General features: G+C 35.9%; 2 protein-coding genes across 4 annotated transcripts in view; one reads left to right on the top strand and one right to left on the bottom strand.

Moving 5' to 3' along the window:
- Positions 1-3723: 3723 nt before the first annotated feature.
- On the top strand, positions 3724-11914 carry LOC126830071 (zinc finger protein 511). The gene is made up of 7 exons (XM_050560286.2): positions 3724-3864; positions 4982-5138; positions 5962-6021; positions 6649-6790; positions 7909-8030; positions 9855-9992; positions 10943-11914. Coding segments are annotated over exons 1-7 (792 nt in total). The 5' UTR covers positions 3724-3863; the 3' UTR covers positions 11115-11914.
- A 1290-nt stretch (positions 11915-13204) lies between these two features.
- The window catches only part of LOC126829974 (uncharacterized), a 29766-nt gene continuing 23611 nt past the window's right edge, over positions 13205-19359 (bottom strand). For 2 of the 3 annotated variants that reach the window (XM_050560168.1, XM_050560169.2), the window contains exons 2-4: positions 18830-18912; positions 16919-17308; positions 13205-16267 (exon numbers count right to left, since the gene is read on the bottom strand). In XM_050560168.1, the coding sequence (XP_050416125.1) occupies positions 15630-16267; positions 16919-17308; positions 18830-18912 (1111 nt within the window). In that variant the 3' untranslated portion in view covers positions 13205-15629. Of the gene's footprint in view, positions 16268-16918; positions 17309-18829; positions 18913-19004; positions 19023-19359 lie in introns of those variants that run through there. The other variant, XM_050560170.1, reaches the window with a different exon arrangement.

Here is a 19359-nt window from a genome sequence, read left to right as displayed (position 1 = left end):
ATTTTCTAGACTCAGTCAATCCAGTCTATTCACGCGCTCATATAACCATTTAAAGTCGCTAACTCAGTAGCTCAATATCATCCAAAATCTTCGACATTGTAAACACGATTTTTTTTGCAATTTAAATCAGCATTGGTGTTGTGGTCTTACCTGGAAAAGATGGGCTTCTGATATCCAATATTTAAGACAAAATAAACATTTTACCATTGGTACACGAATCGTGTACCAGAATGCGTTTCAGCGCCATTTGTAATAACAAGGTGCTCAAAGGATGAGGCTAGACATATTCCACAAGTCATGTCAAACGGTGATGCCATATTCTTATTTGTAGAGCATGCGCAATGCTACTATTGGTGTTGACTGGAATAACCAGACGCTAGAAACTGTCTTTCGGTTGAGACTTCTGGCGTATTTCGCCGAACATAACTGATGACAATTCACAGTAAAACGGAAACGATTGAATGTAAAACAGTTTATATAAATTCATATTACATTATTATATGCGTTGCGACCCATTTGTGCCAATTTCTAGGCCCAAAATATTAGCGATTTAGCTCCTTTAACTCCGCTCATTCGATAGACTGACTACCAACCAGGTAAAAACAATGAGGACTTTATGAACATAAAGGCTAAAAAAATTCGTCATAACGGCCAAAGAAGAAACATTTACATACATGTAGACATAATATTTACATACATAGATAGATAGACATAGATAATATTTACAATAGGTCCTACCTACATTTATATAGACATTTATTTAATACATAATTTACCATAACACTACAGACAGCTTTATGGATATAACATTCACTAAGTTTATTAACTGCAACGTTTCATTGAGGACACTCTCATGAGGACACTCTCACCGTTATCAAGCAATGATTTAAAGCAATGAAAACGGTGAGAGTGTCCTTATTGAGACGTTGCACAGTTAAATCGTTAAATCGTAGATCGGATTCAAATCTGTTTAAAATCGTACCGACCAAATGGCATCGAGAGTTGGTTATGGTCTTGTCATGTTACTAAATGTCTAGTTAATAGTTTTTATAACAGTTAAGGCCTAAAGATTCAGCTGAAGGATAATGCACGTTTAAATAATTACATAACAGGACCATGCATTGTGCAAATTCTTAAAATATTTGAAACATTAATTGCCCTCTCTATATTCACTCTATGAATTAAATATTTCTTCTTGTCGGTCTCTACTATTTTTTTAAAAAAAAACGACAAAGTTTACCCAAACATTAAGCTAAGTGACAGAAGTTGTGCCTCATCATAAAAAAGAAAATTTTACCAATTTATAGAGCCCAAACACGCCACTTCGAATAACCCTGGCTGGTCTAAATGGAGTAGTTTGGTCCGTTTCTAAAAACCTGGATTAATGTTCAACTCGCGTTATCTAATCAGATTAATTAGGGATAATCCAATCAGTTGATTAATTAGTCCTCACCCCTTTCCTTGGAATGGACGTAGCCGTATCTTGTTGAAAGTAAAGCCAAAGAGGTAAATGAAATGAAATGAAATGGGGTTTAAAGTCCTACTGTTCTGCTCCTAAACTGGGCTAATGAAGACGGGCATACGCCATACAGTGTGCTATGCGGGAAAGTTTGCCCGGGCAGCGGCGCTACGGCCTACTCTTATATCGAATTCCAACTGCCAAGGGATCTTTTACGTGCACACCAATATGTACACGGGACCTCGGATTTTCGTCCCATCCGAACGACTAGACAGCTGTCCTTGTCAGGCCCTCCATCCTGCATCACTGACAAGGGGGAACCACGCCGGAAAATCTGGATGAACTTTATCGGTCAATGCAGGGATCGAACACCCGACCTCCATGCTAGCGAGCCAGCGTCTTACCCATTTTCACTAGTCAACTTATTTTTCCATCCTGATTTAATTTTAATTTTAATAATGCTATATTGTATGTCTTCGGTCTCACAGAGGTTGAGTCCGTTACAAACATGATTGTCTGCAAACTAATTCCTATTACTATGCCGCAAATACAAATTCCTGGCTACTATATTCTATATGATCCAATTGATTCCGTGACAACCTCTCCTTCGCTAATTTGTCGGCTTGTTCGTTGCCGAATATATTTACTTGCGAAGGGATCCATGCAAGGATCATCTCTCTCCCACTGGTTTTTATCCTTTGGTTCAGATTCCTAACTGCGTGAATTAAGTCATGCCAGCTTTTTGAGCCGCTTAATTTTATAGATTTGATGGTACTAAGAGAGTCAGACAGGATTACGCCTTTTTTATTTGCCTGCGTAGCTAGCCATTCTAGTGCAGTTTAAATGGCTATGAGAACGTTCTGGTAGCCTTTTCCTGATACTCAGCTTTGCTTTGGGTATGTATATGAATATGACATAGCCTGTTGCCCGCTTTGTAGAATCTTTTGATCCATCCGTACATGTATTTATTTTGTGATGGTCGGTCCATTCAGAGTCTATTAATCCCATTGCTAGTGCTCTAGCTTCTAGAGGGTTGTTGCGTTTATTTGTGGTTTCAGTTAGGTATGTTTTAGTGATTGGATCACTTAATTTTAATAATCGTTCCTTTAAGATTGTGCTTAGATATCATTTGACATTTGCCGGAATGTTTTGGGCCTGGCGACTTTTCTATAATCTATTCACCTGAACTGCTTAAAGCAGTTGTATGTTAGACATCTGTCTTTGAGCATTTGCAGCTTGCCCAAATATTCGAGTGAGAGTTATTCTCGCCTGAGATCAAGCGGAGGCTCTCCAACTTCGTGGGAAAGGTCGATAGGTTGATTTTTCGTCCTTGTCCTTGTTATGCTTATGCAGAGGAATAACTGAAACAGTCTTCCTTTCTTGTGGGGTTTTACCTTGAGATCATGAGAGATTAAAGATATCGAGGACTAGTGATTTCTCGGGTAGATTTTTTAGCATCTTGTATTTGACTGTTAAAACAGTCTAGCCCTTCTGCACAGCCAGCTTTAGTGAGCAGGTTTTAAAGTCTGTTTTGTCATCCTTATCATTTTGCACTATCTGGTTCTTATTCTTCAAGAACCTACTTTTGTTATCTTTGCGAATGTTTCATTGCGTGGGCTTTTGTCCCTTGTAAGTTTGCCTTTGTGAGTGTTGTTTGACGCCATCTTATTTTTAAGGTATTTTTGTCTTAGGTTTTTCCCATTAATGGCTGAAATTTTGTTCCATACTGTGATCATGCTCGTTCGATCGTTAAGGGAATTAAAAGGTTTGCCAATATTCTTCTTTGGTCCTGCTAACAAGGGATAAACCTGTGATGGACCTGGTTACTTGTTAGCAAAATGGATTTTGGCCGTTATGGCTTAGTGCCGTTATGAACAAGAAAATAATTTAGGCTACGTGTTTTATTCTACGAAGTTGTTGCACTTTAAATTATGCTTCTACAATTTCTAGCTGTTTTTAAGTGTTTATTTTAGTTTCAATGGGATGCGATCTTCGAACTAGAAATGGCAACACTACCCTATTAGAGAGCTTCACGAGACGAACGTCTGGATAATTGATCTACCGGATGTAAGATTTAAAATGGTGAACGTGACGAAAGGCATATTGGTTGAATGTGATCCTGCTATGAAACAATTTTTGTTGCATTTAGATGAAAAAAATGCTCTTGGTCGAAAATTTGTGATTCAGGATCTAGATGAAACCCATCTGTTTATTTCTAGTGACATAATAGAAATTCTTCAAGATAGAATTGACGATCTCATGGACAAACTTTCCTTTCCACTGGCCGAAAAGTAAATGAAATTGAAAGTAGAGATTAAAGCAGAGTATATAATAATACTGGTAATTATATCTATGCTCAGAGAAACTGCTCAGCAACTGTAAAAAGAATTTTCTATAGATAAAAAGTAGGCAAACTATTTAAATTTGTTATTGTTTAAAATTATCATTATAATATAAGATGATGAAATGGAAAGAATTTCAATTATTTTTTAATTATATATTTGCCAATTTTTAATTTTTACTAGGCTATACCAATTGGTTCCTTTAGGAGGGACGGTTTCTGATCGGACCAAGTCCTCTAACCATTTACATATTTCCCTATAACTGCAAATAAAGCTTTATTTCTTCCCACCTTTTCTAAGGCTACTTTGGAATTCTTACCGTCTATTTTTTACCGTGATTCTAATTCAGTAATTGTTTGCCAGAAGGAATCATTTCTTGCCACATCTGTCTCTGACATAAATTTATAATAATTCAACACTATTTTCAAGTAGAATTGTCCGATTCAAAAACACAAGTAAATTCGTTTGAATTGTTCTGCAATGATGAAATCCATGCTTTCGCAGAGCGGAGCTCAAGGGTTCGTGGCTATGCTTAGCCAATATTCCAAATCTAGGAATGGAAATTACAGTAAATGAAAATTCTTGCTGTACTTCAATTATGGACTAATTATCAGCCTATGCTAATGTTGGAATCGATAATCGGCTATCTCTAGTTAAAGATTATCTGATATTTAAAACTTTACGGGCATTAATAAACAAAATGAGTTTGCATGGTGACAGTAAAAGCTCCATTCGTAACTAAAATCAAACATATCAGACATATCTCAACATATAGCGACGATCTTGTAGTTGTAGCTATTTGTCCTTGAAGGGTGTTTCAACTTTAAACTACATGTGCTTGCAATTGTCTTGAATGGGCATGTCAGATTGTGTGTCAAATCTGTGACTCCTGATTATTTAGTACTGTTAGTAACTGTTAGCAGTTAGTAATTATTATGTATGATATGCTGTATCAGTAGACATTGTAATTGTCTAAATCATTTTCTGTACAGTATCAAACTTAATTTCCTACAAAGAGCACAGGGGCAACAACTCAACAACTAGCACCAGCCTTACCTTCAGATGTAATAATGATGTTATATTAAAGTGATAACTTGTTAAGTACATTTAAAAATGGAATAGGGTCAACCCTGCACTTCAGAATACATTGTAACAATTAAAATTATGTTTTATTTTACAGTGGATGTAGACAACCAAATATTCAAATGGCGCTGGTATCCTGTTAAGCGCCGACTACAACCTGAACATATATTATTTGAAGCTGGTGACAAAGCTTGTCATCAAGGCTCTAAGATAATTCCAATAGATAATGCTAACAGTGATGACTATATTGAAAAGTATGTTGATTTTCTTAATGTAATTTTCAATTTGAGAGTTATTCCCCTTTCCTGCAAACTGAGGCTGTATTTTTTGACAGATTTTTTCCAAATTTGGTGGGAAGCATTGTGGTTATGAGAGTAAGAACGCTATCGATTCAGTCTCCATAGTCTCGGTCACCCATTGCCCATGCGTAACCGGGAGTTTGGTTTTTAATGTGGTTGATTATCCAGTATCTTCTGGCCGAGTCAAGTAAGAGTTGCACGCCTTCCCGTAGTAAATCCTATAATTCTTGCATTAATATAAACAAACATGAATCATGACGACGAATTAGGATTAATTTTAAAAAAACATAAATATGGCCCATGAAGAGAGAAATTTTACAATAAAAAAATAAGAGTGTTGGATATTGTTGGTATGCAATCAAATGGATTTTTTGAAATGGCATTCTTGAATTAATTTCATGGGTGTCAACATATTGTTTTAGGACTATTTACTTCCCTTAGACTTTGTTTATTCAAAGATAAAGTAAAAGACCGGATAATCTCGCCAATGACCTAATTTTCTCAAATGTTGACAATGCATCCAGACTAATATTCGGAGAATATTTTCTGAATGATAGAGACTAAGTCTCCTGTGACTTTTTATTCCGGAGTTAAACATCCCACTCACTCATTTGTAACAGCACCAACAAATTGAAAGTAGATTTAAATTGCTGCTACAGCGGATATTGTGACCTGGTTATGAATCATATTGCAGCACTTGAAGAGCTATACACATATCTTTTGAGAAATCTTTTGATAGTACAGGCCACATGAATACAAAATACAATTTATTTTGTAGAATACCAATATTTCCATGTAGTATAACTGGCTGTGGTGAAGTGTTTGATAATATATCAAGGTAGGTAACTCTTTATTTATTTAAGGAGATTGTTCCGAATCTGTAGCATCTTAATCTGGAGTAAACTAAATAGCTGAAAAGATACAATATTACAAAATATACTTGGCCTGTATTCTTTGATAGACTGGTATTGCATCTTACTTAAGACGAAAAATCAGGAAATTAAGATGTCCAGGCTTGAAAAATCAAGGAGATTTCACATCTTAATTTGTGTGTCATTATGGCCAACGTTTTGCACATTTGTTTCCATGAGATAGATAGAATTAAATATCATAATATTTATTAAATTCTTCAATGAATTTTCTGATCACAAACTATGTTACATACAGCACCTCCAATCATAACATATCAAAATATATAGTCCCATTCATTATAAAATCATTTATTTTGTGAAATGTATCAAAGTATCTCTTTAAACAATCTTGTGAAATTTTCATCCTTCAAACTTTACTGTACATGCTTTACATGAAATCATCAAATTACTGATGTAAATCCAATCCTTACAAATTCATATTATTATGTCCTAATTTTTTTGATAATTCGAGAAAGAGCCTGTCTCCTGAGATATAGAACTATGTTGTGGAAGCTATTCTATGTGTGTTTCTATTTGATATACTTTATTTGTAGGTATGAATCTCATTATAACACATTACATCGTAATATTTGTACTGTATGTCGTCGAGTGTTTCCATCTAATTATTTACTAGAAATACATCTACAGGAATGGCATGATGCCATGTTTGAAATTCTAGCAGCGAAACAGAATATGGTAAGAAACTTTGGAAAAAACAAATAAAAATTCAATATATTTTAAAAATTAATTTGTTAATGAACTGAAGGCTTTTTGAGGCCATTGCTGTTTAAAGCCAAGTTATTGCGCATGGTACTTTTACATATTCATGTGGACGTATTGTGCTGTCGCCCCTGTCCGTCCGTCCACAATTGTTGTGGACCCTATAGAGGTCACAATTTTTATCCGGTTTTAATGAAACTTGAAATGTAAGTTTACAACCCAAAGATCTCGGTTCCTTTCGATATTTCCGCATATCGGACCGTAACTTCCTGAATTATGGCCCCTGATTGTACGCAAAAACGTGTTTTTTGGCTTGTGGACCCTATAGAGGTCATAATTTTTATCCGATTTAAAAAAACGTATTATTATATCACCGTTAAACTCTAAGGACGGCTGAGTTTGAATTTCGTGAAAATCGGCCCAAAATTGACAGACAAAATGGCCGCCGTTCGTTCTCAAATAGCGTAAAAATATGGTATATCAAGGTTGTGGACCCTATAGAGGTCACAATTTTTATCCAATTTTGTTGAAACTTGAAATGTAAGTTTATAACCCAAAGATGTCGGTTCCTTTCGATATTTGCGCATATCGGACCGTAACTTCCTGAATAATTATGGCCCCTGATTGTACGAAAAATCGCGTTTTTAGCTTGTGGACCCTATAGAGGTCATAATTTTTATCCGATTTAAAAAAACGTATTATTATATCACCGTTACACCCTAAGGACGGCGGAGTTCGAATTTCGTGAAAGTCGGCCCAAAACTGACAGACAAAATGGCCGCCCTTCGTTCTCAAATAGCGTAAAAATATGGTATATCAAGGCTGTGGACACTATAGTCAGGTCACAATTTTAATCCGATTTTGTTGAAACTTGAAATATAAGTTTATAGCACAAAGATCTCGGTTCCTTTCGATGTTTGCACATATCGAATTGTAATTTCCTGAATTATGGCCCTTGATTAGGAAAAATCACTTTCTTTTTAGCTTGTTCTCTATGCATCTCTCGAAAATGTGGGCGTATCCTGCCTGGCAGCCGCTGGTTGTAATGTTAAATTTGAGCAATTTTATTGACTGCGAGAGTATTGATATTTCAGTACCAATGTCTAGTAGAACATTGTTTAGAAAAATTTAAATCCTGTAAACAGAGAAAAAAACACATGGTAGAGCTTCACCATATGCCAGCAAATTACAGATTTGATAAAGTGAAAAAAAATAGGTAAGTAGAAGCAATATTTAAACACTTGATGTCTGGATATCTATGAAAGACATTACAATTGGAATTAAGGATGTAAACGGTCACTTGGTTAACTGGTCAGGGTTCGGTTGCACTGTTGAACCGGTTCGAAAAATTACTAATCGGTATTCGTTTTCGTATGATACCTGGCCCCGAGTTCACAAAGCATTCTCAGACTTAATTTAAGATTTACTTAAAATTGTTTTAACTAGACTATAGCCCTTAATAAAACTTTGGTTGTTTTAATGTATCAAATACATCACCGAGAAACTATGTGCAAAGTTTTGTGTTTCTGGATCTAAGATATTTCTAATAATCAGTGCTTGATAGTTGAGTAAATACTTAACTTAAGTCTGAGGATGCTTTGTGAACTCTGGGCCTAGCCTTCAAACCCAGGAATGGTAGCCACAACATTGTTTTCTTTCACTAAGACCACATAAATACCTCAAATAGCACTTGTCATTTGTAATAAGTATCAAAAAAGAGAGGATTCCCGGCAACAAACTTCACAACACTGTGTAGATGGTTTAAAAAATTATAATCTAGGTCTGGAACATGTTTCGGGCTGTCCGCCCTTCATCAGCCAGAGTTGTGTACATAAATGATATAACAAAATAATCCAGGCTATATGTACAAAAGTATTTGGCGCATGCGCCTTAGTCTCAATTTATATAAAAAATAATCCCTAGACTGGGATTAGAAAAAAATGAAGGTTTTTCAAATAGTGTGAAGTTTGTTGCCGGGGATCCTCTCTTTTTTGATATTTTTCACGGATCGGTTCCTGCTTATCCCCGGATGTACCACTGAGATCCAGACTTGCCTGCACTGTATTAGGGAATCTTCCGCCCTCCTTTTTTTCGAGTGTGGTGGTTTTATCGTCCTTTACTTGGATTTGTAATAAGTCTTGGGAAGTAAACGTCTTTAAATTCCCGCTCCAAATTTTGTATACGTTGTATGCATTACATAGCCTCAACTGATTGACAAATTAATTTTTTTACAGTATATTTTAACCTCATCACTCCATGAACAAGGTTTTCAAAATGAAAAAAAGTTTGTTGTGATGAAATAATATTAAAATAGACAGAGTAAAATAGGTTTTTATTATCACTCAAGTGTGCAATGCTGTGCCGATCGGGTCAAAGTTGACGACATACGGGTCACTGGTACCATACGAATCAGCATGACTTGTAATAGAAACAGTGTAGTAAATTCTTTGGAATTAGCTGATGTAGCAACACTACGGCCTGTACTTTATTTGAATTCGAACTGCCAAAATTTCTTTTATGTGCACGCCAATGTGTACATAGACCTCAGTTAACTGTACCATCCAAGAATACGGATACTCCTTCCTGCTTTATAGAGAAAGCCGTGATGAATTTTTCTGCCAACACCAGGATCCCTCCCTGGACCACCAGGCTAGATCTATTTGTTAAGGCCAACTCAATTTTCGTAAAGGTCGCTGAGATGTAAATATGGTTAGGGCACGTGATTGTTGGCGAAATTGTAGTTTAGGGTGAGAGTAAGCATTAGGGCTAGGTCTAGGGTTAGGGTTGGGATTAGCGCTAGCCCTGTTTACATCTTGTGACCTTTGACCAAACTTGAAGTTGGCCTTATCAAATGGATCTAACCCGGGACCACCTGGTTAGTGAGTCAGCGTTATACATGTACTTACCAAACCACCGTAGCCCCCCTTGAAGAGTATAAAGACAAATGATATATTAAACCTTGAATAATATATATTTAATAGATGTTGCATGTTAAAACACCTGTGACTCATTTTTATCCCAAATTGGATGTTTTTTTTAGAAAAGCACAGAATGCTGCTTCTAAAGCAGATGAGAAAAATATCAAAAATGATTATGGCATTGTACAACAAGAAAATAAATGTATGGAAGATGAGGAATCGAAGACTACTGGTTCAGCTAAAAGAATATTTAGTTATAAGTAAGTCTAGTAAAAAGATGTAAGAGTTATTGCCCTTTTCACATACATGTAGATGATTGGGATACTGGATTAAACATTCTGGAATTAAATTCTCTCAATTCAAAGGAGAATTTCGGAGTACAACACATGTGCCGACTGCTTTAAAAATATGTCAACCAATCATGACAGCTGAAACATATTTGTTACTTAAAATACATCACGATTCTACTCACACCACCTCAGCTGTCGGGACTGGCAGAACTGTGACAGCCCTGAATTCCATATCACTTGATTGCAATTCTGTCAATTGCACCCCCGATTTGTCCAGTATCATAAGGGGGAGTTCTCTTCTGGATACCTAGCATATTATTTTGGAGTATTTGTTGTCACTACTGTCTGCCCCTTTGTCTGTTTACAATTCTTGTAAATCCTCAATAGATTAGAGTTTTTGATATTTTTCTTTTCATATCTGCTGTGATACTTTAGTTTGTTATTTCCTCAGTCGTCAAGGGTTTTAATTTTTAAGAATTCCTTATCTGAGATTGTTCGGCTGGTCATAAGAAGAACCCGTTCAAAATTTAGAGATGTGCATTGATTTTACATAATGTTATTGCCCCTGCTCCGGTAACTGAAACCATAGAATCGCTTTTGACGTCAGAATTTTTCAAAAATATTTTTTTAAACTTGCAGCTATTTCTTTGGTTAGTCATAAGGAGGATTGGATCATCTATTCTATTCTCAAAACATATTTTCATCTTAAAGTATGATATTTGTAATAACCCGGAAAAACACTAAATGAATTAAACAAGTTAAATATCAAATAGTTTTAACCACTAAGCAGGACATTGCTGTATTAGCATGTGTATTTTTCGCCTATTAATAATGAGTGCCAGCGCCAGTTCATCAAGACATTTGATGCAATATATCTTTAACTCTTAAAATACCAATAATTCATATTTGATTATTTACAGGGTACCTAAGAATATATGTTTTGGTCAAGGATCAGCTAGAGGTTTTAGTAGACCAGGACGTGGTCGAGGTAAACACTGGCACCAAACACATAAACCTACAGATAAAAAAACTACTGTTAATATAGAAAATATTGTTATGACTGACTTAACTGATGCACTAAATGTTAGCTGAAATATGTTCCGGAAAAACATATTAAAAATTATAATTTGATGTTTAGATGGATGTGTATTTTCATACTCGGCAGAATTTAAAACAATGAATTGATGATAGATATAGTCATCTTAGCCTATGACTTAGAAAGGGAAAATAAAAATCAAAAATCAGTACCATAGTGTAGTCTGGATCATACTAGTCTATATTATCTTTATTGAACTGTATACTCCAACAGCTAGACAAATAGTAACCCATTCTCCCAAGCATTGTTGTCTTCCCTTGCAATTCACACTAACTCTTTTGCGAAATATGAACTGCGCATGTTATCGTGCTAATTTTAGAATATGTACATGTGGATCTGTTTACCTTTTTAACACGATCGTCAGGCCATCTATTTCTAAGGTCAGGTCTATTACATTTGTTCCCATTAAACATAATCGGGTTAGAATCAGTTCCTTTTCAACACGCAAAATAGTCAATTAGACTGATTTTTTTAGGGGGTGGGGTCGGTTTGCTAAGGGTAGTAATTGACCAAATATTTACCTAAAATTTTATAACGCCAGAAACTTTACTGACAGACCATTTTCATCATGTAATTAATCATGTGACTGATGACCTCCGGGTCAAACCAGTGCAGAGTTGCATGCTGAATAGCGAGACTTGTGTGGAGAATACCAGTAACAACATAACCAATGACTGGAATGATCAAGACTACTCACTGTTCGTTTATTTTGTATAAAGAATTTTGCTGTACCCTTATGTAATTCATCCATAGATATATGTCCAGTATAATAAAGATGTTCTTTTATCATTCTAAATTGTTTTAGACGGTGGTGTCCTATATAAAAGGGGGGCGGGGGTTGGATGGCCGAATTGTTAGCACGTGTGTGCTGTATCATAAGGTCTGTCATTGAGTCAACTGGCGTGTTTTCGATTCCCCCGTTGTATGTGACAAGGAGTAGGGTTGCCTGTCCAGTCTGGTGGGTTTTCTCCGGGTCCTCCGGTTTCCTCCCACTGCCAAAGACCCCTACGCACAAGCCAATTATTGAAATAAAATTGAACAATATGTTAGTCCTGAAATGGTCTGGTTTGTGTTGAGTGGACGTTAAACCCCATTTCTCTCTCCCCCTATATAAAAAGTATTTAAACAGAATGTCTTGGCTATGTGAGCACCTCAAATGGAATGTGACATCAGGTGTTCACAAAACAGCAAGTAAACCCTGCCTTGTGGACAATACCTGTCCTTGAAGCTATTCTACTAAAAATTATGTTCTGAACACGAAGGGTTGAAGTCAGTGAAAATACATTCTAAATTCTTTTAAGTTATCAGCAAGAAATGGCGTAACAAGGAAATTTGTGCACGCCACTTCGGGGGTTTTCCTTGACTCAAATGTTTTAACAGCTTCAGTATTCAATAAAGTATAAACTGACATTGGTAGACTATAAATGTCATGATTAAAGTCAAACATTTTTGGTGAGCTAAAAGTTATGAGATTATTTTTATACCCATCCATTGACCTTCTTATCATTCATTTTTGGTCCCAGTTGGTCTAATTTGGGCTAATGAAGATGGGCATATGCCATGCAGCGGCACTATAGCCTACTCTTATATCGAATTCCAACTGCCAAAGGATCTTTTACATGCACACCAATGTATACACGGGTCCTCAGTTTTCCGTACCATCCGAACGACTAGACCGCAGTCCTTGTCAGGCCCAACATCCTGCACCACTGACAAGGGGAACCCACGCTGGAAAATTCTGATGAACTTGCTCGACCAATGCAGGGATCGAACACGCGACCTCTAGGCTAGCGAACCAGCATCTTACCAACTTAGCCATGGTGGCTCGGCATCATTAACTGTTATATAAATATATGTAATATAAATAAAAGTCCAATTGGTCCGAATTGGTCTAATTAAATCACTGTGACACTATCCTGTGTCGCGGTACCAAAAAGGAATTAGATGTGATACTATCCTGTGTCTCGGCAACCAAAAAGGAATTAGATGTGACACTATGGGGACAGATGATCGTCTAGGGCCTGCTTGGACTTCACGTTGTTGAATGAATTATTTCAATCATCAATTAATTGACTCTGGAACACCGTTTATGTTGTTACTCAGTTTATCTAACGAATACAGCAAACTACAAAGGTTACATACACGAAACTACAATATCTATAACAGTTATTAAATTATCCACGGTCTGAGTTTAATATCCTTTCTAACTCAGACCTAACGGCTTAAACGTGATAAAAGCCACATACTTCTTTTATAGTTCTACATAAGGTTCGCGCTAGGATGATGTGTTCACCCTAGCCTCTAATCCGAGGAGGTTATAGGTATGTTCCCCTTTGAGCTCCGAATGATTGTCTGAAGGTAAATCAAACCCGCTCTTTCCTACAATGTAATGCGCCATCTATTAGGGCGGGACAATTACCATTTTTGGGTAAGTGTTTCATATAGGCACCGTTTAACGTCAACATTATTCTATTTAATTGGACTAATCCGTGCACGAGATGACTGGACGATAGTACCCTACTTTCCAGAAAAGGATACTGACACAACTGGGGGTGAGTTAGTCTAAGTAAGTTAGTAGTAGGATGATGCAAGTTACTTCATTACCCTAGTTTTCGTCATACATCATGTAGGTAAAGATTTCTATATTTAAAAACAACACTTTTCTTAGACCTAAAATAACCCTACAGTGTTATATCACGTCATAACATCATTAACTGTTACATAAATAAATGTAATGAATCCCCATAAAATCAAAATCAAAACACTGAAGTAAAAATTGCATAATACATATCAAAACTCATTCATCCATGCTTTTTACTTTTTTCAACATATAATAGAAGCATTAAAATTAATCTACATATGATACTTAAAAATAATGTACATACTTAAAAATGAAAATAATGTATATATTTAATACACTACCGATATATATAATAATATTTAACAATTAAATGTAGGCTACAATAGACCATTTACAATGAAAAGCACACTTACTGAAAAAAAAACCACTGAACCAGAAATTCAAAGCTATTTTCTAATTACAAATAACCATTTTATATAACTATCTGGTGATTACAAAATAATGATTTTATATAACTATCTTGTGATTAGGCCTACAAGCTACCTTTCATGTTTAATTACAAGATACGGAGAAGTCCATTAGTTTATTTCAAGGTCGCCCTACACTGATTTATTGGATAGCTAGGTCAACGAAATACTTTTTTATGTTACGGGATCGGCACTTTCAGGTCATGCCCCCATTAATATCATTCGTTATTTCATGCCCCCATTAAAAACCATTCATTAAGTTCATACTCTCATTAAAGCGATAATTGCACATTTTCTAAGAACGTCAAAACATTATTATTTCTATATCTATTACTTTATAGGTTGTCAAATCACTACTATGCAATCAAAGGAATCATTCTAGCACTCACCGAAAGTTTGAAATAATTTCTCCTCGCGGACAGTATTTGGAAATTGTATCATTTCTTTTCACTGGAAAACTTAGTCTACATAATGTAAGATTGTCAAGGTCCGTGGTTAAACAGATAATGATAATGATGCCTGGTTGAGCGAGACGAGACATTTCAACCAGCATACTTGATAATAACACTTTAAAAAGCAACGTTGGATTTGAAAAGAAAATGATATATCTGCCAATTTCTCAACGCACACAAGTGAATTATAGGATTTAGGATTATTTTTAACAAGGTAGGACTGTGTGTATAGATGCCATGTATGTGAAGGCTTTATTTTAACATGTTTTAAAAATATAATTGAAAAAAAATGCAATTATTGCTTTAACTTCATAGTCCGACCAACTTCATTGATATCATTTATCAATTATTCATTGATTTCATGCTCTCCTTAAAGCCATGGAACGCCATTTACAAGATAATTTGAATTTTTTTTTCATTTGATTGACCCTAATGATCTTCCATAGAGATCCGTGAAAGTCAATTTCATTTTATGAGTAGATTATTTTCTGCTGATTTTATATTTTTGTATATCATAATTATTCCTATGGCCTAATGAAATGTGGGCACCTTGAAGTCTTTTGCGCGACCAGGGACGTTACCGTTTACTATTCTTTGAAAATACATCTTATTGCTAGGGGAATTTGAGTAGTAAAGTAGTCTACAAGATAGAAATATTCCCCGTTCAAATGTTAAAAATACATAGCGAGATTATATTGGAGTTTGTACTGTATATAACGATCTAACTAACAATCTAATTAAAATACATGTTATTTTCGTTCCGTTTAGAACAACGCGTTTGCTTTGACCTGAATTTTCTGCAACCAAGGTTTTCATTGAAAGGGTTTTCTATAAAGTCGACCAAATACGATTTTGACATTATGTAACATTCACTCTAAAGGAATGTCTACACTGTAGAGCAAGACAAAATTTATCTGCGATGTCACCAATAAGGAAGCGGCGTTAAACCACTTATCGGGAAATAAACGGAATGAAATTTTGGTACCGGTACACTTTTTATTGAATTGCCAACTAATGTGACGCAAGAAAAATAAGTACAGCTGAGATGATTGAAAGGCCGAGTACAACAAGACTATTAAATCGATTAACATCCGAAGAGCCGATTTGTTCCCGAACTAAGTGGTCTGTACAATTGTTAACTAGGCCTTCCTGGTATTTTTGTTCAACATTTGAAGTTTCATTTTCCGGTTGATTATTTGCGAATTTTTGTTTTTGTTGTTTTTTCTTTTCATCTGTTTTATTACGAAGCCCACCTTGATTTTGAAATTTGACGCCTTCACTATGTGTTGCGAAGATCCCTTTATTAGACGCTCCCGTTGCAATATTTTTCATTAGTAGAACAGGGTCGTCTATAAGATCCCGCCAAAATATTTTCACGTCTGTTGACGTTTGTTTTAACGGGTCGTCGAAATTTGGGTAGAGAGCGATTATGTCATATAACGTATGTTTTTTGCACGTTAAAGATAAGAATTTACTGTAAAAGGACAGTTGATTACATATGTCTGCCATTTTTCGACACACAGGGCTGCAATTGGTAAACTGTGTAGAACAATCTTTAGAAGCAGTAAACAAAAAACACGATAATTCTATAGTTCTTTCATCTTGCGATGCTTGTTTTTTTTTATGGCGACGACCCCTGTTTAATTTACCTGTAAATAAACATACTATTCTAGAACACGTTCGGGTCTGGTTATATCTAGGTTAGGCAATTCTGGAAATGCAGTGGCAATGGTAACATGCCTGTCTCAGGGTAGTCAACATTTAATTGAACCTATTAGTAGAGACATTTCCCCTTTTCCACCCTTCAAAGAGAAAAAGTGGTTGTTTTACACTAATTACAAATTGAGATTTTCATACAGACATTGTGTAATTTGTACGGGCAATCCGCGAATTGTGTAATTAGAAATACATGCCAACACTAGTCTCGATTAACCAACACCCTGTACAACAAACCATGGATGTACGTAAGCCGTTCCATATCATCGAATCGATTGCCAGTCAACAAACAACCGTTTGTTTTAGCGGTTAAACAAAAACTATGTTAAATCTTTAAATGACATGTAATTATTGCGAAATGAATAACAATCTGGAGATTCGGGGTTCAAAGTCGAGACTTTAGCAATCTTATAGATATTCTGCTCTTGTTTTATGTGTAACACCCCCCACCCCACCTCGCCTCCTATATCTACTGTTACGGGCTACCTGCATATGCCCAAGCATGTAAATATTTAAAGTGATACTTAAATTTCCTTTTGTTTTCTCCAATATATTTTGGGGATGTAAAATCTGAAATAACGCACCTGTTCTGACAGTTCTTTTATCTGAAGTACGAACAGAAGAGATGGCGTGTTGCATCCTGCTTGTATATCTGTGGAACAGTTTACCATTGAAGACCCTCGACATTACATAGTCTGTTATTTTTAAGGGATTTTCTGCAAGACTTTCCCATTTTACGATGGCCTTATTATAAACTACAGGTTGCTTTCGAAGAAATGTCACTATTTCTGATAAGGTATTGTTCTGACAGGTTGCAATAAAGAATTTACCACCAATTGAACATTCACACGCTTTACTGAATTCATCACACACGTGACCACAACCATTCAGTAAGTTGGAACATCTTTGGAGCATGGTAAAAATGGAACAGGCTACTTCAGTAACATCTGAGTTATCACGTGGTTTTAAACTGCCTGAAAATAAATTGATATCCCGTTTATATATTTGCACATCATCAACATTCTTAAGCTACTATAGGCGCGAGATAATAACAGCTATCGTTCTAATTGGCTGAATGTTGAAGAGGCTCAATAAGGATGGAAATTTAATGGGGTTTGAAATCTCGTCACCACTCGGTCATTTTGAGACTTGCAATATATAGTACTTGTCATGCCTGTGGTTACCCGTGCAATGCGAGTACAGGACTCGTCATTTCTGTGGTCCATTCGAACGACTATAGGTACACTTTTCTTTTCGGAATTCGAACCTTGGACATTCTGTTTGAGAAGCTATGCTCTGACACTCGACTACCACGGGTTAAAATGTGGCTCTGCTCTGGCATATCGATGATTGTAATTAGCTATTTAGATAAACACCAAAACTAGGTCGGATGCAGTACTTGTTTTTGATGGAGGGGGGGGGGTGCATATACTATAATGTACCCCTTTTTATACGCCCATATTTTCATGTGGACGTATATGTCTACAGGTCACAATTTGTATCCGATGTTGACGAAACTTGAAATACAGGTTTATATCCTAAAGATCTCGATTGCTGTTGATATAGGCATGTATCAGATCATTATTTCATGGAGTATTGGCTCCTGATTGTACGAAAACATTTTTTTTAGCTTGTGGACACTCTGAGGGTCACAATGTTTATCGGATTTTGATGAAACTTAAAGTGTATGTTTATAACGCACTGATCTCATTCCTGTCAATACTGACGCATGTCGTACCGTAACGTCTTGATTGTACGAAAAATCAAGTATTTTAGCTTGTTCTCTCTGTCCCTCTCTTGCAAAACGTGGTCGTATCTTGCATGGTAACCGCTTGTTATATCTACATAGGACAAAGTTGTGAGGAATACGGAGTTACTGGTTTCGACCAGGATCCTTTAGCCTTTATCAAGCAAATAACATAGATTAGAGGATGCATAAACAAAACTGGATCAGGTCGAAGCAACATACGCTGCGGACAAAGTTACCTTATCAGACCACACAGTCACACACTTTACATAATCCTTATAATCTCCGCACACACCACGGTCAAAATAAGATACATAATATACTATGACAACCAACACGATGTTCTGCCATATAGTACAGGAGCTATAGCAAAGATTTAATTCACATCTTGAGTAGCCTACAGAGGGTTTTAAAGTCACTGCTGGGAGCAAATTCTTGTGAACGTGGGGATCAGAATTCTGCCTGTTTTGTGAGAGTTAGTATAAGACCACGTGCATTGGAGAGGAATAATGACGACAGAATGGAATCGAGCGTTTAAGACGCTAGAAAATTTCAGATAGCAACGTATAAAATGTAATATACTGTGCTTTTAATTTATTGGGACTGGGCCTGAGAGGGAGGATGGTTATCGCCGTGAACCCCCGTCGCTACGCCACTGACGATTGACATATTTGCATATATATATATATAATCTCATATAATATACTTCCTTCTTATAGCCAACAGAAAAATCAAAATAAGTACAAACCTGTTATATTTCTACTGCATATAACATGATTATTGGTACACAAAAGTAGAATAAAAACCAACTTTGTAATATAACCCATCGCACTGAAATACAAATAATCCTTAAATAAAGCTAGATCCAAATAATCCAACGTGGAATCTTTACAATGTAGAGTTATTCCAATGCTTATACAAACCAAACATGCAGGATATTAAATTACTATCTGAATAATGTACGGATATTTGAATGACATATATCGGTTTTCAGTACTTCCGTTTCTTTACCCTTATATAATATGTGACTAATAAATGTAAACGCATATTTCCGTTGAGAGAACATTATTTATAATGTCATATTACAAATAATCTGTATCATGAAAGTCCCCCAAATATGACTCTTTCTTTAGTCCTTTGAATGGCGGACTTCAAATGATTTATTTTAAAAGTCTTTACAATTAACTTTGAAATTTATATTGTCTGTGGTGTTGTGTGCACAACTTTGGATAATGATAATGATTCAGTCTTCGACAAGTGTAGCACCATGGGTCTTCT

The sequence above is a fragment of the Patella vulgata genome, chromosome 8 (genome assembly GCF_932274485.2).
Source record: "Patella vulgata chromosome 8, xgPatVulg1.2, whole genome shotgun sequence".
Taxonomy (NCBI): Eukaryota; Metazoa; Mollusca; class Gastropoda; family Patellidae; genus Patella; species Patella vulgata.
The sequence above is the reverse complement of the archived record's forward strand: the minus strand, read 5'-3'. Positions and strand labels throughout refer to the sequence as shown.

Excerpts from the sequence above, each read along its gene's own strand:
- LOC126830071 (XM_050560286.2), top strand. Across the intron at positions 6,791-7,908 it reads TAGCAGCGAAACAGAATATG|TACCAATGTCTAGTAGAACA; the intron begins GTAAGAAACTTT and ends TTGATATTTCAG. Across the intron at positions 8,031-9,854 it reads GATAAAGTGAAAAAAAATAG|AAAAGCACAGAATGCTGCTT; the intron begins GTAAGTAGAAGC and ends TGTTTTTTTTAG.